Source organism: Vulpes lagopus, chromosome 2 (assembly GCF_018345385.1).
Source record: "Vulpes lagopus strain Blue_001 chromosome 2, ASM1834538v1, whole genome shotgun sequence".
Taxonomy (NCBI): domain Eukaryota; kingdom Metazoa; phylum Chordata; class Mammalia; order Carnivora; family Canidae; genus Vulpes; species Vulpes lagopus.
In genome coordinates this window covers 59,322,735-59,346,554 of record NC_054825.1, presented here as the reverse complement: position 1 = coordinate 59,346,554, position 23,820 = coordinate 59,322,735, and the positions used below count along the sequence as shown (strand labels likewise).

At 36.3% G+C, this 23,820-nt stretch overlaps 1 protein-coding gene across 13 annotated transcripts in view; it reads left to right on the top strand.

Annotated features, from left to right (window-relative positions):
- TCF12 (transcription factor 12) overlaps positions 1–23,820 on the top strand; it is a 383,835-nt gene that overhangs the window by 356,683 nt on the left and 3,332 nt on the right. For 5 of the 13 annotated variants that reach the window (XM_041743075.1, XM_041743080.1, XM_041743076.1 and 2 more), the window contains 4 exons: positions 8,581–8,695; positions 10,142–10,322; positions 15,459–15,691; positions 21,001–21,154. In XM_041743075.1, coding sequence (XP_041599009.1) covers positions 8,581–8,695; positions 10,142–10,322; positions 15,459–15,691; positions 21,001–21,143 — 672 coding nt within the window. In that variant the 3' untranslated portion in view covers positions 21,144–21,154. The remainder of the gene's footprint in view (positions 1–8,580; positions 8,696–10,141; positions 10,323–15,458; positions 15,692–21,000; positions 21,155–23,820) is intronic. The other 8 variants (XM_041743078.1, XM_041743081.1, XM_041743084.1 and 5 more) reach the window with 3 other exon arrangements.

Here is a 23,820-nt window from a genome sequence, read left to right as displayed (position 1 = left end):
TGAAGAGAATAAAATAATTCAATCCATCTTTTTAAATACACAATTCTTTAGAGAGAAAAAAAATTCTGTTGTATGTCCTACCTTACCATTTTTTATCCAGATTGTCTTTTTAAAGGAATGAAGCTCTTTAGAACCTGCAATTCAACTGATGCCATGTGTTTGAATGTTTATAGCATTGTTTTTAGGATTTATTGCATGCTGTGAAATATTCTCCCACAAAACAGATTTCTACCTGTAAGCCATGTGATCAAGGGTAAAATTCACCTATCATCGAAATAATTAGGTGTCCCAAATGCTGAAGGCTTGTGTTCTATAAAATAGGATAGGTTCCGGACTTTCACATTCATGTGTCAGACAGCCATTTATATTCATTTTGTAGCAACTGAAGTAAACATCAAACATCACTGCCTAGTTTCCCAAGTACAATGTTTTTGGCAACATAGGTGACATTAGATAGCCTACATATCTTAACAACTAGTTTTGGGTTTTTTTTTTTCAATGCCAGAAAACCTTGAAATGCAAGCGCCTTCTAAATTAGTTTGTGTTGTTACCAGAAAGCTAATAAGATGTGAAAACATTTTAAATTATGAAAGTCATAGAAATATAAGGGAGTATTATCACTGTTAGTAATAAAATAATATCAGTGGTATATAATATAGTATTTGTTACAAATATAAATGTAGAATGTCAAATTAATGAATTGTTTTGTTGAAATAACTGCTTATCCTTATTTAGAAGAATGCCTTGAAAATCAATATATATGAATCCCAAGTTTGTCTGAACTGCAAAATTTGAAGTTATTTCTCACTTCTTCATCACCTTTTAATTCTTCCCTGTTCATAGCTCACTGCTCCTGTACAATATTTGATGTATCTCTGGCTTCTCCCAATTAAATGTAGCATTTGTATAAAATGGAACATCTTGGGGAGGTTGTTTTTATGAACTTTGGATGTGAGTTGGAAAGAGACTTTTCAAAATCTAGTCCTACAAAGTCACGTAGAAATCTAGTGCATTTTAGAAGGATTTGCAGAGGGAAAAATTACTTCATTAAATGTTGCCCTGAAGTTTTTAATTTAAAAAGTAGCTACTATTCTGTTCTCTAGGAATATGCTGTCTACTTCAGAGCATCAACAAAAAGGCTGCCAGAAATATTCTTTTAAAAGGAAAAAAAATAGTCTAGAAAAAAGTCTTGTCAATGTGAGGTGCATCCGGCTTAGTCTGAGCAGGAGCATGAGTGCCGCAACAGCTAAGCCCACACTGCTGCTCAGTGTGTCTACCGCATTCCTCACTCCAGTTCCCATAGCCTTCTTAGAGGCAATCAAGCTGGTGAAAATCTTCCAGACATCATCTGCTATATCTGCTCCATCCAGATACAGTCTCTAGTGGATCTGGAGCTACAGATGTTTCTGACAGGTTTACCCTCAAAATGTAAAAGTTATTAACTGACCAAAAAATCTGAAACTGTCAGGTGAGTCACTGTTCATTTCCCATCCTTCTGAAATGAGTAGTTTAGCTGTGAGTCCTCAGTTCTCAATTTCAGCAAAAAGATCCAAGGATAGAATGAAATGAAGTTCATAGTCAGCCAGTGACTCTCCCATTGAGGAAGATTCTTATCCTTGTGGCTCTTACCCATGGCTGAGGACATCAGTAATTTGCCCAGTACCCACCTATGTGGAATCCACTCTTTTCATATTATTGGAAGGTATGTGATTTGGGGGGACATATTATAACTGTTGCCAGCCATCTTTAAGAAGTAATCTTTTTTTTAATATTTTATTTATTTATTCTTGAGAAACAGAGCGAGAGAGAGAGGCAGAGACACAGGCAGAGAGAGAAGCAGGCTCCATGCGGGGAGCCCAACGTGGGGACTGGATCCCCGGTCTCCAGGATCAGGCCCTGGACTGAAGGCAGCATTAAGCCGCTGACCCACCCGGGCTGCCCAAGAATTAATCTTCTGCTTTTATTATTCTCTCGTGTCTCTCTGTCTTCTAACTGATGATGACTAAGAAATGACACATGTTTACATTCTAGAATCACTTTTCCTTTTTGGTCCTGTTTAACTTTCTGGTAGTTTTTATACTTTTCCTCTACATTAACATAAATCGGTATTTGTTTTAAAGGCTCCTAAAAATGGGGGTTACATGGCCAAAATTATGAAATAACCACATAAATACCAGTTTATCAGAAATTCTGTGTTACCATGTAAAATTTGTAAGGTCAGCTCTCACTAAAATATGTAATTTTCATCATTCCATTTATTTTCTGCAAAGAATAGGATTATTCTAATAAACATCACTTCAGGAATTCCACAGAACATTCAAATAAAATTTTTATTCTCATGGGCATTACTGTAGGGCACCATCCTAATTGCAGGTTTTAAATATGATTGCTTTCTCTCCAAGCATTTAGAAGTGGGATCAGCATACTTCTGTAAAAGGCCAGATAGTAAATATTTTCAGTTTTGCAGGCTTATATGGTCTCTGTCACAACTACTTAACTCTAACATTGTAACATAAAAGCGCCATAGACATTATGAAAACAATGGGTAGCTGTTACAATAAAACTTCATTTACAAAAAGAGAACTCCTTAATTTGTAAAAAACCGGGCCGGAGCACCTGGGTGTCTCAGTTCGTGAAGTGTCTGCCTTCAGCTCAGATCATGGTCCCAGGGTCCTGGGATTGAGCCCCACATTGGGCTCCCTGCTCAATGGGGAGTCTGTTTCTCCCTCCACTGTGCTCTCTCTCTCTCTCTTTTCCTCTCTCTCTCTCTCTCAAATAAATAAAATCTAAAAAAAAAAATTAAAAAAAAAACAGGACCAGATTTGACCAATAGTCCAGACCTTGCCAATTTTTGAGTTACAAGATAAATTAGCTTCCCAGGTCAGGTAACAAGGGTTAGCAAGTTTTTTTTTCTTTCTCTTGGAGTCTTAACTGTCTGCTTATTTTTTTTTTAGTGATTAGTTTGGCAGTATTGTTGAAGTAGTTGGAATATTTGAGGTAAGCCAGGACACACTTAAAGTAGAAGAATAAGAATTGATGCCAAGATAAAAGTGGTACAGATGGCCCAGCTCTCAGCCTAAAATGCTGTTAAGATTACTGATAGTATAAGGCTACATAGATAGGTTAATCAAAATAGTGTCCCTTGGTCAGGGAATTAACTTTGTTGCTGTTAAACTTTCTTTACATTTTTTTCAGTCATAGGAAGATTATGTCAATAAAAGTCATCCATAGCTAATAGTGTTGATTTGTGGGAGATCCATCTTCTTGTCTTGGATTTTTTTTTTTTTCATCTTCTTGTCTTGTAGATGAAATAATTGTCTGGTATTTTTTTATTATTCCAGAAAAAGATTTTTATGTATTTTGAAAGATTACTATGTCACAAGAGTAACTAAGAAATGGATAATTCTGGGGTGCTTAGATGGGTCAATTGGTTAAGCATCTACCTTCAGCTCTGGTCATGATCCCAAGGTCTTGAGATCAGGCCCTGCATCAGGCTCTCTGCTCAGGGGGGAATCTGCTTATCCCTCTCTCTCTGCCTGCTGTTCCCCCTGCTTGTGCTTTCTCTCTCTGTGTCAGATAAATAAAATCTTAAAAAAAAAAAAATTCTTGGGGCACTTGGGTGGCTTACTAGTGGAGCATCTGCCTTTGACTCAGGTCGTGATCCCAGGGTCCTGAGATCGAGCCCTGCATCAGGCTCTCTGCTCAGTGGGAAATCTGCTTCTCCCTTTCCCTCTCCCTCCCTACCTTGCTCTCTCACTCTCACTATTTCAAATAAATAAATAAAATCTTTATTTAAAAAAATGGGTAATTTTACTTTTTAAAATATAATTAGCATAGCCAGCTTAGCATAGTTTTAATATTTGCTCTTATTTTTGAATGGGGTTAACATTTTTATCTACTTAATTTCATACTCCCTTTCAGTATTTTTGACTGTTTCTCCGTATTTGCTGAAAGAAAATATAAAACTTACGACTTTTTGTCAGATACTCTTACTAGGTTATGATTGAGACACTGTTTAAATGTTAAAGCACAAAATCTGGATTTTTAGAGTCTTAAATGTCAACATTGGACTTTAGTTTTCCTCCTGTTTATTTAGTATAAGAATAAACTTTTTTTTAAAGATTTTATTTATTTATTCATGATAGACATAGAGAGAGGCAGAGACACAGGCAGAGGGAGAAGCAGGCTCCACACAGGGAGCCCAACGCGGGACTCGATCCCTGGACTCCAGGATCGTGCCCTGGGCCAAAGGCAGGCGCTAAACCGCTGAGCCACCCAGGGATCCCCTAAGAATAAACTCTTGAAGTAAACTGCTGACAGGAAAAAATACTGATATTAAGTGGAAAATCAAAAAGGAATTGTTGATTTCATTTGGGCATTATGAAGAGGTCTCAACAGTACCAAGTTATTGTATGTCACATCTGTTTATGGCTGTAATATCTAGAATACTGAGGCCCAATGAGATAGCTCCATGATACCACTTTTGTCTTTAACAGAAAGTACGCAGTTATTCCTGCAACAGTGATTTTAACTTCGTGCTAAGTTATATTAGAAGCTTTTTGCATTAGGGCACCTAGGTGGCTCAATTGTGGAGTGTTCTGCCTTTGACTCAGGTCATGATCCCAGGGTTCTGGAATCAAGTCCTGTATCAGGCTCCACGCAGAAGCAGGCTCCTCCCTCTGCCTCTGCCTCTGTCTCTGCCTCTCTCTCTCTCTCTCTCTGTGTGTGTGTCTCTCATGAAATTTTTAAAATCTTAAAAGAAAGCGGGATTCCTGGGTGGCGCAGCGGTTTGGCGCCTGCCTTTGGCCCAGGGCGCGATCCTGGAGACTCGGGATCGAATCCCACATCAGGCTCCCGGTGGGTGCATGGAGCCTGCTTCTCCCTCTGCCTATGTCTCTGCCTCTCTCTCTCTCTCACTGTTTGCCTATCATAAATAAATAAAATTAAATTTAAAAAAATTTTTAAAAAATCTTAAAAGAAAGCTTTTTGTATTAATAGAAGCTTGATGCAAATCTTAAAATGTTTTTTATTTATGTTATAAAATTGTATCCATGAGGTCTCTTGATTTCTTTGTTATAAGTACTGAGGAAATTTAATCCAACCATTTCTTAATTTTTTTTAATTGCTTGAGGTTTTTGTTATTTAAACTGTGGTTGGAGATGTGTGGTGTTCTTGTATGACAACAGAATAAATAATCTTAAATTGTAGGATTTAAAGTTTCTTATGTAATAATTTAAAAATAAAAATTAAGTTTCTTTTCTAAATCCTAAAACAGTTAGAGAATAGGATTAACTCATTAAAGACTAATAAAAAGCAAAGTAATATTTATTCAAAATTAACACTTTTGCCACGATACCAAATTTGGAATTCTTTTAATCTTAGATTTAGACAGTTTTTAATTTTATTAGTATAGGTGTATATGCTATAGAAATTATGTGCCTAGGTTCAAATGAATTGGAGTTTATTTTTAACTGTATTTTACTTTTTTTAACCAATTTTTTCCTGAATGGGCAATTTAATTTTTTTCTCATTCAAACTACATGACAGTGGTTTTTAAGAGATTTGCTACCATTTTTTAAATTCAAAGTTGTTCCAAATGCCAACTTTTAAGTTTGAAAACCATACAGGTTATACATCTATGGCAATATCATTAAAAAGGGACCATAATGAATTCTACCAAGTTTCTAGCTTAAAACTTAGGTAAAACAAAATACATACAGAACATAAAGATCCTTTAATCAGTCTGTAGATTAATACTGATTAATATAAATCATTAGTATTCAGTGAATAGTACAAATGGAACAAATTATTAGAATAGAATTCAGAATCAGAGAGGAATTCATACTGAGTACTTTTCAATCTGCTCCTTAATTCACAAGACCTCTTATTCATCAACTAATTAGATTTAGCATTTTTCTATTGTGGGTGCTAAAGCTATTGGCCAAATTAAATGAAAACAGGTCCCTTGTTGGGTGCTCCCACAAAAGTAAGGCCATACACAGATTGTGAAGATTCAGAATGCAGGATGATGTCATTTAATGAGATGGGTCTTTTATTCTGAAATAGAGCTCTTCATAATAATTGAAGTTTAGAGCATAGCAGGCCTAGGGGTTTGCCTTCCCCTGCTACTCCCCCCAGTAGGAGCAGCCTGTCAGCTGTATGCTAACGAGAGGAACAATTAAACATAGGGTCCTATCTGGCTGGCCCAGTCTCTGAGCTCAGACAAAGAACTGTTTATACACCTGTTGTATCTGTGGACAGAGCCATTTGAATGGGTAGCTGCAGATTAAAAGGAGGACATGGGAGCCAGTGTGAGCAAGGGTTAAATAGAACTTAAGAACTGTGAAAGTCAAATTCTCCAGAAAATATATTAGGGCCATTTGCGAGAGGAATCAAGTTACAAAAAAAAAAAAAAAAAAAAAATCCTGCTAACTTCATTAACATGAAAAACTCCAGACTTGCAGCTTTTTGCTAGTCTGAGACCATTTTTCAAAGGTTTAATTTTTTTCTTCTTTCTGGAAGCCAAAAATATACTTAGTTCATAGTATTCCATAGAGATGAAAATATTTACTGGCATTTGTATCCCAAAACAGATTGATCAGCCATATGATTTTCCTTCAGGTAAAGGCAAAAGCCCTAAGATTTATATAGATAATCTTTAGTTTTCCAGACCTTTCATCAGAAAGGAAATGATAGGACATTTTTATTAGTTGAGATTCAGATAATCAAAGAATTGTTTCTACTAATAAGAAGTAAGAATTCAGAAGATGTGTTATCACTTGGATGAAAATTCAGTCAGGCTATTCAATGATATTGTCTTACAGAGCTATTAAATGAGTTGTACACATGTAGTATAGAGTAAATATACATATCTTTAAAAGTTTAAGCTTTAAAAAGCTATTCTCTTTTAAGTTACTTGGTATTATAGCTCAAAATACTAGGTAAGAACAAAATTTAGCACATATTACCAAAGATCACAGAACTTTTAAAGTTTACAGTATAAACACAAACACAGAAATCTTAGTTTTTACTTTGTCCTGCAGTGGTTTCTCCAGCCAGTCAAAATTATTCTGGTGGTATTTATCTTCAGAATAGGCTTAGACTCCTAAAGTCCCAAAAATTTTGTAGCTATATATTGTATTTATACTATATTTGTTTTTATCAGTTGGAGTTTTGAACTGGCCCTCTGCTTAGATGATTAAGTAGTTCATAATAAGCAAAAAAAAGCAACTAATCATCAGCAATGACTAATCCTCAAATAAATTTAAAAGTAGATAGGGAATATATTAAGTGGGTTTTTTAAAACTACATTAAAGGGACACCTGGGTGGCTTGTCAGTTAAGTGTCTGACTCTTGATTTTGGCTCAGGTTACGATCTCAAGGTTGTGACAGATGGAGCCCCATCTTGGGCTCAGCACTAGGTGTGGAGCCTGCTTAAGATTCTTTCTCTCCCCCTCCCTTCTGCTCTTCCCTCCTGCTCCCCCTTCTCAGAAAAATTTAAAAAGTGAAAGCTGCATTAAAGATAATAAGGGCGGAGAACATATATTTCTTAAAAAGTGTGGTGAAAGACCTGATGTGTTCCAAACAGGACAAGTACCAAATGGCCTGTTGCCTGAAACTTTGCTCTGGTGCCTTTTGTTTAGCTTACAGGAAACCAAAGGATAAACTTCTTAGGGTAAAATTCACACAAAGTCATGAAAGATAAAAACTATATTAATTACTCAAGAGAGATTCAAACCAAAAGAGTTTGCTGGGATTGATGGATTTATTGAAAAACAGTGATTCTTATGTATAATTCCAAGCAATAACCCTCTTTAGTTAAAGACTTAATCTTGTAGTAAACACATGCGCTACTGTTCTAGTAAAACGTTTCATTTATAACTAGTTTTTCTAAAAATACTACTCTATTTAAATAATTGGTAGTATTTGTATGTCTTACCTTCTAATAAGCTAATTGTGATTTATGTAAGTTTGATTAAAACAATAAAAATATATGTCATTTTTGTTGCCTGGCAATGCAGAACTTTTAAGTCAATTTCATTTTGTATTGCTTTTGCTGCTCTTTTAAAATTTTTGAGGGAGACATAGGAAGAAGAAAAAACAAGATACTATATATGTGTGTGTGTGAGGAAAGGGTATACCAAAGTACAGATAAATACTATTATTACTTGGAGTGTAGCAGTATTTTGTTAAATGCAAATTTGTATATACTGGGATTTATTTAGGCAGCATATAGATTTTCAGATTGATGTAGGATTATTAACAGATGCTATAATGTGTAGTGTTTTATAGCGTATAAAGTGCTTTCTCTGGTATCTCATTTGCTTCACACAACCTTCTGTGAGATATAAACTTTGAAAGTTGGAATTTTATTTTTTTATATTTTGATTTAAAAGCAATACTACCATTAAATCTTTTGAAATCCAAAAATCAGAAAAGTAGCATCCCCCAAAAGTTGCTAAATTTAGATGAGTGATAGATGTTGTTTTCTTTATTAAAACCATTAAAACAATTTATACAATTATTGCCCCTGAATTGTTTTGACTTTTTTTTCTTTTTTTTTTTTTTTTTTTACCTTAGGTTGGAACTCATCGAGAAGACTCTGTCAGTCTCAATGGCAATCATTCAGTCCTGTCTAGTACAGTCACTGCTTCAAGCACAGACTTGAACCACAAAACACAAGAAAATTATAGAGGTAACTGTATTGTTTTTCAGCAGTAATGCATTCAAAGATATCATTTGGAACACTGTCATCTTTCTTACAAGCAGATTGACATCTGTGAATCGAAAGCCATCTTAGGGGGCAGCCCAGGTGGCTCAGCAGTTTAGCACCGCCTTTGGCCCAGGGTGTGATCCTGGAGACCCCAGATTGAGTCCCACGTTGGGCTCCCTGCATGGAGCCTGCTTCTCCCTCTGCCTGTGTCTCTGCCTCTCTCTCTCTGTCTCTCTCTGTGTCTCTCATGAATAAATAAATAAAGTCTTAAAAAAAAAAAAAAAAGCCATCTTAGGTGGGACAATTCCAAACAGTAGGGCTATTGAAAATAGAGGGTAGATATTTAGGGTTCCATTTGCTTCATTTGGCTAGGCCAAATGTAGATACTTATTGATGGATAGAACCACATGCAAACTTTTCAGTATTTACTGGTCATCTTACCTCCTCCTGTTTCTATCATGTCTCCCTTCCTTAATCACTTCCTGTCATGACGGAGTCCTCATGGTCCCTAGAGGCAGTGAGAGATTTTTCTGAGTATGTTGAGAGCTCCAGATGATAGTATCTGTTACTTAGAAGATCATAATTTACTTGGAGAGAGAGACAATTCTGATAAAAACAAACTATGTTAAATATTTATAACAGAGATTGTAAGTAAGTACAAATATGTAACTATGTTAAGAGCACCAAAGTAAAGTGTTCCCAGTTATATTTAATCATAGGACCCATTTTATTGTGCTTATCTGGGAAAGTGTTAAAGCTTATCTCCTTTACCTTAGCATTTAGAAGTCAATTTCTTTTTTTTTTTTTTTTTTTTTTTTAAGATTATTTATTTATTCATAGAGACACACAGAGAGAGAGAGGCAGAGACACAGGCAGAGGGAGAAGCAGGCTCCATGCAGAAAGCCTGACATGGGACTTGATCCTGGGTCTCCAGGATCACACCCTGGGCTACAGGCAGCGCTAAACTGCTGCGCCACCAGGGCTGCCCTAGAAGTCAATTTCTAAACTGCATGAAGTTTCTCATATTTGTTCACTTGTTAAATAGTGCCTAGAAGTAATCGTTAAAGTGACCTTCAAGGTCAGACTTTTTATTTTTTTTAAGATTGATTTATTTATTTGATGGGGGGCGAGGGAAGAGGAGGAGAACAGGGGATCTCAAGCAGACTCCCCACTGAGGCGTGAAATCAGACGTTTAACCCACTGAGCCACTCAGGTGCCCCAGACTTCTTTAAAAAACAGATGCTTTAAAAATCATTTTCTTCAAAGTTTTTGGATCAGTTCTTCCCAGCTTTAAGTAGTATATTATCCTACATCTTCAGATTTCCATCATAGTCCTATAATGAGTAAGAACATTCACCATCTACAAGTATTCCTGCTGTCTTAATTCTAATTCTGGACATTTATTTTGTTTCTTTGCCTCTTTGTTAGGTGGCTTACAAAATCAGTCTGGAACCGTTGTTCCAGCAGAAATCAAGACTGAAAACAAAGAAAAAGATGAAAACCTTCATGAACCTCCTTCATCAGATGACATGAAATCAGATGATGAATCCTCCCAAAAAGATATCAAAGTTTCATCTAGAGGCAGAACAAGGTATCTGTTAGCATCCAGGTATTACATTTCACTCAGTTGCCATGGGTGAAAATACTTGGAAAGTTGAAGGGTATCATGCATTTATTAAGTGTGAGCTATGTTCTAGATACTATGTTGGAACTTCATATGTTACTTCATTTAGTGCTCACGGCATCCCTAGAAAGGGAGTCATATGATGCTGACTCCAAAATTGTGTATTCCATAATACCACAGTATTTTAGGGGCTACATAACAAAAAGAATTACATCTCTCCCTTCAAGTAGAGGACAAAATAATTAAAACAAGTTAAATTGTGCATATGAAGACATTCAGACACATCCCACTAATAAATACTTGAATATATTATTTTAACACTGTGAATATGGTAAAACTCTATTGTAGGATTTAAACCAGTGGTCAGCAAGCTATGGCCTATAGGCCATATCTGGCCCATTGCCTATTTTTATAAATAAAGTTTTATTGGAACACTGCCATACCCCATTCATTTGCATATAGTCTATGGCTGCTTTCCCAATGCACTGGCAGATTTGGGTAGTTAAAACAGAGACCAGATGGCCCACAAAGCTGAAAATATTTACTATCTGGCACTTTACAGAGGAAGTTTGCCAACTCCTGATTTAAACAATAATTTGAGAAGAACATGGAAAAGGAAGTACTCCAGGTGGACTGATGTTGTTGAGGAAGATTTTCTAGAAATCGGACTTGACCTTGCTTTGCAGTGGCAGTGTGTATATTGACACATAGTACATTAGTTTCAAATGACTTCCAGGTTCTTCCCTCAGATTTTTCTAGTTCTGCGTTAAATTTAGATGATTTTGTATATTTTTGGCATATCCTGTTTTTTGACATCAATAATATATATATGTCACATATAGATATTTAAAACATTATTCTTTGTATTAAGTTAGGGTACAAAGGAGACTGCAATGAGTGTGGTAGATATAACTTAAAAATTAAATCGAAGGGATGCCTGGATGGCTCAACGATTTAGTGTCTGCCTTCAGCCTGTGGTGTGATCCTGGAGACCCAGGATCGAGTCCCACATCGGGCTCGCTGTGTGGAGCCTGCTTCTCTCTCTGCCTGTGTCTGTGCCTCTGTGTGTGTGTGTAAATGTCTCTCATGAATAAATAAATAAATAAATAAATAAATAAATAATTTTTTTAAAAAAAGGAAAGAAAAAAAATCTTCTTTAAAAAATTAAATTGAAAATTAATTTTTTTTAAAAAAATAATTTAAAAGTTAAATCTTAAGGTTCCTATACTGTCTCTTTTTTTAAAAGATTTTATTTATCTGAGAGTGAGAGAGCGAGCATGAGCTAGGAGGAGGGGTAGAGAGAAAGAAGCAGACTCCCCGCTGAGTAGGAAGCCCAGGACCCTGGGATCATGCCCTGAGCTGAAGGCAGATGATTAACCAACTGAGCCACCCAGGCACCCCTTAATACTGTCATTTTAATATGCATTGTACTCTGTTGTATAGAGACATGAATAAGTAAAAATTGGGTTACAGAATCCAGAGACCCCTCCTTTGAGGCATCTTAATTCTTTAATAGTTTTACTATTCAAATAGAATTTTAAGAGAAATAATTTGCATCTTTCCTTCTTATTCATCTTTTCATCATAAAGGTCAGAGTTTAGCAAACTTTCCATGTAAAGGGCAGACAGTAGCTATTTTTGTTTTGTGGGCCATTGGGTCTGTATTGCAACTACTCAGCTCTGTCATTATAATAAAAGCAGCCAAAGGCAGTACATAAACAAGTGAGCATGGCTCTTTCAATAAAATCTTATGTAAGATAACAGGGAGCCAGCTTATGGGTCATAGTTTATTGAACCCTGTTACAGATCATCAGAAATTGAGAAGACAATAATAACAGGTTGCTAATAACAGCAGTGCTCAGTAATTAATAAGTTAATAGGTTAATAACATGGTCTCTGGATAAATGAAGTTAACCTGGTTTGAATTACGGCTCTATCATATACTTGCCAAGTGACCCTGGACAAGTTATTAAAGCTCTCTGAACTTTAGTTCCTTTTCTCTAGAGACTTTCTGTTACAGGATTCTTATGGAAATAAACTGAAAATGATGCATTTGCACACTTTTGTATGCAGTAAATACCCAGTAAGGTACTATAGATACTGTTATGATGATAATTTTAGGTATGTAGTATAGGCCTGCTTCCATGAACACTTACCTAGGTCCTTGTCATTAAAACTGCCACTAATTAACTGTATGATTCTAGGGAGGTCACTGATTTCTCTGAATCTGGCAGTACTCAGCCCTAATGCACAGAATCCTGAAATATTTTAAATGTATTTCTGTATTGGTTGCCTTAGTCCCAGCCCAAGCCCAATAAATCAGCATCTCTGTCAGTGGGAAATTTGAAACCTGTATTTTTCACGTGCCCCTGAAAATTCTGATAGGTGGCCATATTTGAAACCTTTGGGCTAGATGATCTGTAAAGGTTCCTTTGAAGTAAAAGAGTTAGTGATTCTATTATAAAAGAATATTTTTATATAATTTTTGACAATTAGCTAGTAAAAATATTGTGTACTTATTCTTTATTTTATAGTACTCAAGGTTATCGGAGAAAAAACATCTTTGTACATATTATTTCAGAGTTCTGAGAGACTCTGCTCAGTCATTTATTTCTGAAATATAAATACAATTTTCTGGGTTTTTTTTTTAAGATTTTATTTATTTATAAATAAAAATGGCTGAGACGTGGCTGTGTCTCTGGCTGAGAGACACAGGCAGAGGGAGAAGCAGCTCCCTCCGGGGAGCTGCATGTGGGACTTGATCCTGGGACTCTGGGATCATGCCCTGAGCCAAAGGCAGATACTGAACTGCTGAGCCACCCATGCATCCCGAATTTTTTTTTTTAAGATTTTATTTATTTATTTGACAGAGAGCACAAGCAGGGGCAGCAGCAGGCAGGAGGAGAAGGAAAAGCAGACTCCCCGCTGAGCAAGGAGCCTGATGCAAGGCTCAATCCCAGGACTCTGAGATCATGACCCGAGCCAAAGGCAGATTCTTAACCAACTGAGCCACCCAGGTGCTCCTATAAATAAGATAGCATTTTCTAAAAATTACTCCAAATCATCTCCCTCAAATGTTGGGGTTTTTTTCTGATTATTCAATCCATTTTGATAATAGAAATTTGGAAAATACAGAAAATAAAAATCACAAAAAACTTTACTACCAAGAATTAATTACTGTTTACTGTTTAAGAAATAAATATTCCATAAATATAGTTTAAATTGGAATTAAGCTGAATATAAGTTTTACAATATCAACTTTTTTTCATTGAATAGGGTATTTTTAATATTTTCATCTATCCCTGAGTTTTCTCAGACATGTTTTTTTCCTTTTTGTTTTTAGCCAGCTTTACTGAGGTTTAATTCACATACAATAAAATAACACCAATTTAAAGTATACAGTTTTTGTCTTTTGACAAATGTATGTAGTTGTATAGCCACCACAACATTAATACAGAATATTTCTACCACCCCAAAGAGTTTCCTTATGCTCTTGGTAATCACTACCCTTCTTTCATCCCCTGGCAGCCAGTGATCTGCTTTCTATTATTACAGCTTTGTCTTTTCTAGAAGTTCGTGTAAATCATACAGCATATAGCCTTGTGTCTGGCCTCTTTTACTTATTAGCATATTATTTCAAAGTTCTGAGAGACTCTGCTCATTTATTTCTGAAATATAAATACAATTTTCTGGGTTTTTTTTTTTAAGATTTTATTTATTTATTTATGATAGTCACAGAGAGAGAGAGAGAGAGGCAGAGACACAGGCAGAGGGAGAAGCAGTCTCCATGCAGGGAGCCCGACATGGGATTCGATCCCAGGTCTCCAGGATCACGCCCTGGGCCAAAGGCAGGCGCCAAACTGCTGCGCCACCCAGGGATCCCTTTTCTGGGTTTTTTTTAAGATTTTATTTATTTATAAATAAAAATGGCTGAGACATGGCTGTGTCTCTGGCTGAGATTAACTAATTAGATTAATAATCTAATTAATCTGCAACTTAATTTTTAGAGACTACTTAGTATTGGATGTATTGTAATTCATTTAACCTGTGTCCTATTATTGGACTCCAAATTAGTTGTTACAGTAAATAATTCTGTGATCACCTTTTTTTTGTAAATTCCTATGTACATCTCTAATTATATCCTTAGAATAAATTCCTAAAGTTGGATTTGCTGATCAAGATGTAGTGACCATTTTAACATGAACATGTGTTCATTTTGCCAGTTTATCCTTCAAAAAAAATGTTCCAGTTGACTCATGTTTTAAAATCATTGCCACTTGATACTTCTCTCAGGAAACAAAAAGTAGTCATTTTCTGAGATACTTCTCTTTTTCTGTATCTTAAGCTTTTCTTCTTCCTTCTCACCAGGTGACTGCCAGAATATATTTAAAAGCATAGGTTAGGCAAATTATAATGCATTAGTATACGAGGACAGTACCTCGCAAACCTTAATGTACATTTGAGCCAGCCAGGGATCTTGTTAAAATGTAGCTTCCAATTCAGTAGGCTTACAGTAGAACTTGATAATCTGCATTTTTAATAAGCTCCCAGTAATGCTGCTGATGATGATCACGTTCTGAGTAGCAAGGCACTAGAATATTATGTAGTCATTCAAATTATGTTTATAAAGAGTTGTAGTAGTGTGAAGAAGTGTTTATGCTGAATGTGCAATGGAGAAAGCATTTAAAAATATATGTGTGGGGGTGCCTGGGTGGCTCACTTGGTTGAACATCTGAATCTTGATTTCAGCTCAGGTCATGATCTCAGGGTTGTGAAATCAAGCCCTGCATCAGGCTCCACATTCAGCACAGTCTGCTTGGGATTCTGTCTCCCTCTCTCTCTGCCCCTCCCCAGCTTGCATGTGTGCTCACTCTCTAAATAAATAAATGGATAAGTAAGTAAAGAAATTTTTTAAATGTATGTGGTATAATTTCAACTATATATATGTGTGTATATATGCGCATTAAAGACTGGAAAGAATATATAATCATGTTAATGTAACTATTACCGTTTGGTTAAATTTGAAGGTAATTTTCATCTCCATGTTTCTACTTTATAATTTTATACAATGAGCATGTCTTATAGGGAATCTAATAGACATTGTCATTACTTTGTTTTCTAGCAGTACTAATGAAGATGAGGATTTGAACCCAGAACAGAAGATAGAAAGGGAGAAAGAAAGAAGGATGGCTAACAATGCCAGAGAACGTTTACGTGTGCGGGATATTAACGAGGCATTCAAAGAGCTTGGTCGAATGTGTCAGCTCCATTTAAAGAGTGAAAAACCCCAAACAAAACTCCTTATTCTTCATCAGGCCGTGGCAGTCATCCTTAGTCTAGAACAGCAAGTCAGAGGTAAGTAGGTTCAGCAGAAATCCAGAAGTGTTCTGCCTTAGGTGGGCAGGCATTTCTTTTACCACTTGCTCTTCTGCTTGGAAAGTTGTTTGTTAAGTTCAACTAGTACTTCTGCCACTGTATCATCTGAATCAAGTTTTCTCTGTAGTTCTCTCACCTCTGTCTCATAGTATTGGTCAGTATCTGTAGACTTGATGCTTCCCACAAACCAATGGAGCACAGTCCTTTGAAATGTTGCAGAGAATAGCCAGCCTCTGCCTGCTGCTCAGCATTAGTGCTTTATGCCCCTTTGTTCTTGTTCTTGTTAAGTCTGGTCTCCCACTCTGTTGAATTTACCTGCCCAGACCTATTTCCTTCCCTGCTCTTTCCTGTCTTCCCTGTGCTCTGTACTGAATTTTGTGCCTGCTTTACCCTGGACCATCTATTAAAATGGCCCTGCTGATTACTAGGATGCCTGATCATCACTGATGATCCTGGCTTTACTTTATATGGATTTTTTTTTATACCCAAGTCAGTATGGTCTTAGGACTTATTTGTTGATCCCTGATCAGGAATGCCATGAACTTCTTAGCCTAATATGCACTTACAAGCTTGTGTGTTTCTAAGGGCAAAAGTATGGTTTATTATAGGCTCATCCACTGCTGACTCAGACTACTGCCCCCCCAACTGTTTTATCTTTCAAGAAGACTGATAGAATCTTGAAGAAGATTTGAAACTTCATTTTTTGAACAAGCCTTTATTGCGCACCTTCTTTGTCTTAATCACCTACATGGTAGATCCTAGCTTACCAATTAATAAAAGCTTTCTGTCCTTGGAAGGTTTTACCATTGAGCTTGATTTTTTTTCATATATCTCTTTGTCTTCTTATCCACAGTTATGATTGTTTTATCCTAAGTCTTTTTGCAAAGAATTATAGATGTGACCTTGGGTTCCAAACCCTACTTCTAGCTTCTTTTCATTAGAAGCAACTCTTTCTTATTTACTGGATGTTTATATGGGATTTTACTTAAAGAAAGTTGGAAAAGATAAAAGAATACAAGTGGGACAGATACTTGACAACTATAACCATGGACCCTCAGCATTAGTCACAGAAAGAACATTCTGTCTAAGGAAACCAGGGTTAAAGAATTTGAATACACTTACAGAAAAACTTAGTAATAATTGATCTCTGCACTTCCATTCAATATATTTAATAAGAATGATGAATAGATTACTTCATGCATAACCAATCTACCATTAAAACCAGATACTTACTCTTATTAAGGCCCTTCAAATATCTCTAAAGGGTAAATGTTAATGATACCTGATTTTCAAGAATGTATAGATTCCCTTGGGATGCCTATCGATATTCTGATTGTTGCCCACTCATCTGAGGCAGGATCAGTGGTTCCTTGAGCCTTCAGTATCTCCTGTCACTTTATCCAAGTTGTTTTTTTCATTGTGTCTGACATCTTTTGCCTCACTCTGAAGGCACTGAGACATCTGTGTGTAGTAGTCCCAGTACATTCATCCTTCTGCTCTGTAGACCCAAGGTATTTTCTACCCTGAGTCTACCCAGCCATTTGTTGTCAAGACTATTGTCCCCATCTGGACTGCGTGGACAGCAGTGATACCAGAACTTATTCCCATACGGCACCTTTTTCTTCCTGCTGTTTATTAGAGCTAGAATACAGAATCATTTGTTTTTTAAAACATTTTGTTTAAGATCAGAGGTACCTGCTCTCATATCTAAGTCATCAAAATGAAAAATACCTCTGTGTTTGAAAAAAGTTGTAAATTCCACATGCTTATTCATTCACGTGTAAGATTTGACTTTGTAGTGGTTCCATGTAAGTAGCTAGGACAGAAAAGCTAAGCTAAGTCTGAGAAATGTAACAGCTAAGTTCATCCAACTGCCTGATAACTTTCTGGTCACTGCTAATCAATACTGACTTTTTTGTGCAGTTCTGGAAAGCTTTATATAAGGAGCCATTGATTGGTTAGAATTTGAACAGAACTTAAAAATACACTGACTAACTTCATTAGGGACTGCTTTCCTATTCATAAAAGCCTACCTTCTTCCTATCCTCTGGACTTCAAAGCCCAGAGCTTTTATTTTAGGTCTTTAATGTAAAAGCCTTGGGATTCATGAAAGATCCTTCTTGAAAGGATGACAGATGGCTATCTGTCAAAGAGGATTTATGTGTAGCCCACATACCTCTGCCTTGCTATGGCAGCACCTTTAGAGTTTAGCATGGCCACTGCTCTTCTCTGGACTTTATCTCCAGCAGTTTTGAGTTTTTTAAGTAACCTGTTTACTTCTGAGAAACCTCTACATCCCTGCAAGCTTTCTACCCATCAGTCCCTGGGCCCAGCAATTTCTATAAAGAGGTACACTTTGTTTACATCATTACTTTGGGCATTCTCTGCACTCTTTTTACTCACCTTCTGGTTTGGCATAGTGCTTCAAGATTGTATCTGGCTATCCACAACCTGTCATCTTTGGACAAGTGGATATGTCAGGAGGGCAACCAACAGTATATTCTGGAGAAGAGCAGGAAGAGGGGGACTTCCCTTCTAAGCCTCAAGTTTTGCCAGAGCACTTTTTATGCATCGGTGCTTCACATACCAAGTTCCATCTGATCCCTGCCATTGCCAATTTAAGTCTTTCCATTATGATTAATAATATTAACATTACAGTTTTACTAATTCTCAGTAGACTTTACATATTACTTTCAAATTTGTACTTTCACCCTTACTAACAATTAGATTAGTGGTCAGACATTTCCTCCTCAAACTTTGAAAGGTTCACTCAATCAGCATATTTCCCTTTCAATAATAATTTAGGGACAGTAGAACTTCTAGGATTCTAGTTTACTGGCCTCTTAGTAAGTTTGAAGATAAATGAGCTAGGACAGTGGTTCCCAAATCTGGCTGGTCCCAGAATCACCAAAGGCTTTTCCTTTTCTCAAATTTCCAGACCATACCCTCAGGAGATTTTAATTTAGTTGCAATGATATGGTAATATATGATAGTCTTAGCATATTCATTGGTAATACTCCTTACTAAATCCTCACTGAAATGAATAAAAATAGTATTAATCCACAAGGACAGATGGGAGAAAAGATCGTAGCATAGCAAATGAGAGAGCAAAATATGTATGCAAAATAGGAAGTAGAGTAGTGGTAATTGACTTATTTAAACAAAAGAAATTAAGTGGAGCAGGGAGGAATACCAACAAGAAGCAGATCATTTTGTCCCACAAAACTCCTAGTCCCTGAAAGGCCCTATTTGTTGGAGGTGCTAATATTGGAGAAGGCAGAAATCAGGCATTACTTGAAAACAGGAAGATTAACTAAACGTCTGCTGTGAAAAGGTTGGATCCCTCAGAGTCAAAATATCATCAGATTTCTGGACAAATAGTGCTGGATTCCAAGAGATAGAGCAGTACCGTCAAAATTCTGAGGAAAAAATAATTTTTGACCTAGAATTTTATATGTACCCAAATCATTAATCAAATGGTGAAAATAGAATAAAGATATTTTGGATACGCAAAGATTTTAAAATGTTACCTCCATGTTCATATTCTCAGAAAGCTCTGGAACATATGTTTTAGCCAATTAAGGACATAATCATTAAAGACAAGGTCACGTGATCCAGTAAACAAAGAATCTAACACAAAAGAACACCAAAAAGAAATCTCATGACAAGATCCTAGGCTTAGAAAATCAGTGTGCCAAAAAAAAAAAAAAAAGAAAGAAAGAAAATCAGTGTGCCGGGGCAGCCCCGGTGGCGCAGCGGTTTGGCGCCACCTGCAGCCCAGGGCATGATCGTGGAGACCCGGGATCGAGTCCCACGTCGGGGTCCCTGCATGGAGCCTGCTTCTCCCTCTACCAGTGTCTCTGCCTCTCTGTGTCTCTCATGGATGGATGGATGGATGGATGGATGGAGAAGTCTTTTTTTTTTTTAAATAACTGTAAATGCATACTATAAGTGCATGTTCAGGTACGTTTTTCTTGGCTTAGAGAAAACACAAAAAAAGAAGAGTCCTATGTTGCATTCAGTTGGCTATTTCAAGAAAATCTAACAAAATTCACAACTTATACAAAATACAGTTTTTATTATAAACTTTAAAGATTTTTCTCTTCAAAGATTTTATTTTTAAGTAGTCTCCACATAGGTAGGGCTTGAACTTACAACCCCAAGATCAAAAGTTGTATGCTCCACCAGCTGAACCAGCCAGGTGCCCCAAGATTTTATTTTTAAGCAATCTCCACACCCAGTGTGGGCCTTGAACCCACAATGCCTAGATCAAGAGTCACATGCTCCAGTGACTGAGCCAGCCAGATGCCCCTTCATTACAGACTAATTTTAAGTGATCCTTTTATATTACATTCATTAGAACATTTTTAATCCGTTTATAAGAATATATATAACAACTTTTCACTTCTACTCTATATTATCAGAAACAAAAAACTAACCAGAAGCTATCATAGGTTGAGTATCTTGTGCCTAAAACTCACAGAAGGAAAAGATAACATGAAAAGTGATTCCCAAATGGATTTTGATCCAATGTCTCCAATCCAAAGGATTTTCTTTCACTTTCTTTCACATAGTAAGATACCCTACTCTTGAAAATGCCCACTTCAAAAGTTCCATCTAGTTGTCTCTGTTACCTTATATATAAAGCAGTAGAGAAGTTTTTATCACCCTTTTAATCATACCTCTAGCAATAGAAAGAACCATTCAATCATCTTGTTCTACATATAAAAGTAGAAAAGCAAGATAATATACCAGCTACCTCTCTCCCTTGAGTTGGCACATCTATTATAGAAGAATGGCTGAGAGTATCTATTTTATTATTTCCTGAACTGATAAAATTCTAGATAAAGCACAGATGTCTCTCTCCAGGTACATAAGAGAATGTCAGCATTCATATTAATCCACTGTCCCATATCTTAGCAGGACACTGAGGAGATTTGGTAGGCTAACAACAGCACTTGCCAAAATGTTTGAGTGAAGCAGTAAAAGAACTGCCTTTTAGATGTATCAAATCAGACCCTAGAAGACTAAATCATGAGCAGAATTAAAAGAAAAAACACCACAAATTCTCACTAAAAAACATAAGCCTACAGGCTCATTTAATCTGAACATTTATGTGAGCACATCATTGTTGCCTCTGTGTGACATTATTCAGTGTGGGAATGAAATTGCAAAGAGAGCAGTAATCCCCATAGAAAGATAAGAGCAATTTGTTCAGATTAAGGCCAAAGAGTCCCTAATTCATAATTTATGACTGTAATGATAAAAATCGTTTTCCCCTGTTTCAGAGAGGAACCTTAACCCCAAAGCAGCCTGCCTTAAGAGAAGGGAAGAAGAAAAAGTTTCTGCCGTATCGGCAGAGCCGCCAACCACACTGCCAGGAACCCATCCTGGGCTTAGTGAAACTACCAACCCTATGGGTCATATGTAAACATCAGCCAGGTAAGTATGGGTATGAAAATGAAATGCAACAAAGTTACCGGATTCCTCTTAAACCAAGAACCTTTGAACAAAATTCTCTGGTGGCACTGGTCATGATAAAGGTCAGATGTAATTTGAAATCCCAACAATTTACCTTTCTATTGTATAACCATACTTATAGAGAGTCAGTGTCCTTTAATATTAAATTACTATTCAGGGTGTGATAGTATCCTGTAATTCACAAGGAATTTTGGGTTCTCCTACATCATCAACCAATTTTTTCTTAACCATTTACCTATTCTTGTCTTGAAATATTTATACACAAAAGAATTACTGCTTGCTTCCATTTGGATCAACAATACAAGTTTGTAATATGCGTCTTCCCTCGTAAGCATGTAAGCATATCAGTTATACCTTCTGGAATGTACTAATGAATGTAAAGGTATTACATCTGATAGAACCACAGTGCCCCTCTCTCTGGAACTTTACTTGTTGAAAATCTTCTTTTTATCTTTCCTTTCATGGATTAAACACTGTTCACTTATGAATTTTTGGTTAATGGTACAAAAGTAATATGAGGTTGTTGCCCAAGTGGTTAATGTGAATCATCTTTTTTCTTAAATACATACATTTACAAGATCTATAACAATCTAAGTTGTAGTTATTATTTAGGTGGCAGAAGTTAATATAAAATGTAATTAAATATTTTAATTAGCAGCATGGATTAGGAATACATCTGGGAACTTCATTTTTATAATCTGCCTGCAGCAATGTATAGTTCTTTTCCCAATTTCATCAGCACATTAAAAGCAGTAAGTACAGGTAAATGGATGGGAGATATGGAGCACAAAAAAATACCAAGTCCAATTTCATTTGGTCAACTTTGTAACTATCTCTTTTTTTTTTAAGATTTTATTTATTTATTCATTAGAGACACAGAAAGAGAGAGAGAGAGAGAGAGAGAAGCAGACTCCATGCAGGGAGCCCGATGTGGGATTCGATCCCAGGACTCCAGGATCATGCCCTGGGCCAAAGGCAAGGTGCTAAACCACTGAGCCACCCAGGGATCCCCTGTAGCTATCTCATTTTGAGCTGAAAGTCTGGAATTTGATAGAATATTTTGTAAACCACAAACAGAACTTCCCTTTTCCTGAAGAATTTGGTTCCTACCACCTCTATATATTCTTCTTAAGATCAAACTAGACCAAAACTGAAGAGTTTACTTGGGGACAAAAGGAAGAGTTAATCTGATTATTTAAGTGTCAGTTATACTTATAACACTAGCACACTAGAGAAAACTAACCCACCTCCCCCACAAAAAAAAAAATCCAGCAACCTACAGATTATGCATGTCAAAGAGACTTCAGACAAGAGCCAGTTAACTTACAGATCCTCTAAAGCTCAAGTCATCATTTCATATTTTGTGGAAAATATAGAATGTCATGGAAAGGTAGATATTTTTATTCAAAACTAGACTTTCAAGTTTTAAAATAAAAACATGCCATTGTTTTTCAATGAAAATTTGACTTACTAAACTGGCAACTCATTTTAAAGGACTTGTTATGCTCAGGTCCCAGGTAGACACCAGGCTAGGAAAAGAGTATTTAAAAAAAAAAAAAAGAGTATTTGACATTGAGTTGTCACATTTATCACAGAGCCTGTGTCTCTATATTGTCCCATTTTCTCTTACTCTCTCCCTAGTCTCTCTCCCTACTTCACATCTCTCTCCTTTCCCTGTTTATTTCCTGTTCTTTTACTGCTTGTATATCATAGCTCCTTTCATGTCTATACCCTTATGTCTAGAATGAGGAAATTCCTCCACTTTGGTTAAAATTAAATCTCCACATTCTGACCTATCAAAAAGAGATGAAGAATTCTTTAAAAAAAAAAAAAAAAAAAAAACCGTTTCAGGGTTATAAGAAACGTAGCAAATGTACTCTGTTCCACAAGATTTTATAGGTTAGGGACACCTAGGTGGCTCAGTGGTTGAGCATCTGCCTTCAGCTCAGGGCCTGGTCCCTGGGTCAAGTCTCACGTCAGGCTCCTTTTTTTTTTTTTTTTTTTAATTTATTTATTTATTTATTTATGATAGTCACAGAGAGAGAGAGGTAGAGACACAGGCAGAGGGAGAAGCAGGCTCCACGCACCGGGATCCCCTCACATCAGGCTCCTTGAAGGCTTCTTCTCTCTCTGCCCCTCTCTCTCTCTCTCTCTCTCTCTTTCTCATGAATAAATAAATTAAAATCTTTTAAAACAAAAGATTTTATAGGTTAGTGTTTATTATCTTAACATATGTTTTAAAAGTTGCTAATTTTATAAAGCTAGTTGTCTGGTTTCACCTTATAAACTTCAGTTCTTTATAGAACCAGCAAAAGACTGGGCAGCAGAAAAATGACTGCTAGAACCACAATGGCTGATAAATGGCCACAGAATGACTGACTATAAAAGCACAGAATTTGCCACCCCTGAGACATAAGGCCAGGTAGCTTTGAATATCTCAGTCATCCATTTCTAAGAGCATAACTCTATTACAAAACAATACTGTATTTATTGTTTAATAAAAAAATGAAAGATATGATTCTTTGTAAAATTACTTTCATCAAAAGTGGCTAAAATGGAAAAATGTCAGTGTTACTATTGTGTATATTAATACTGTAAGTGTATAAAACTTGTACTAGGGCAGCCTG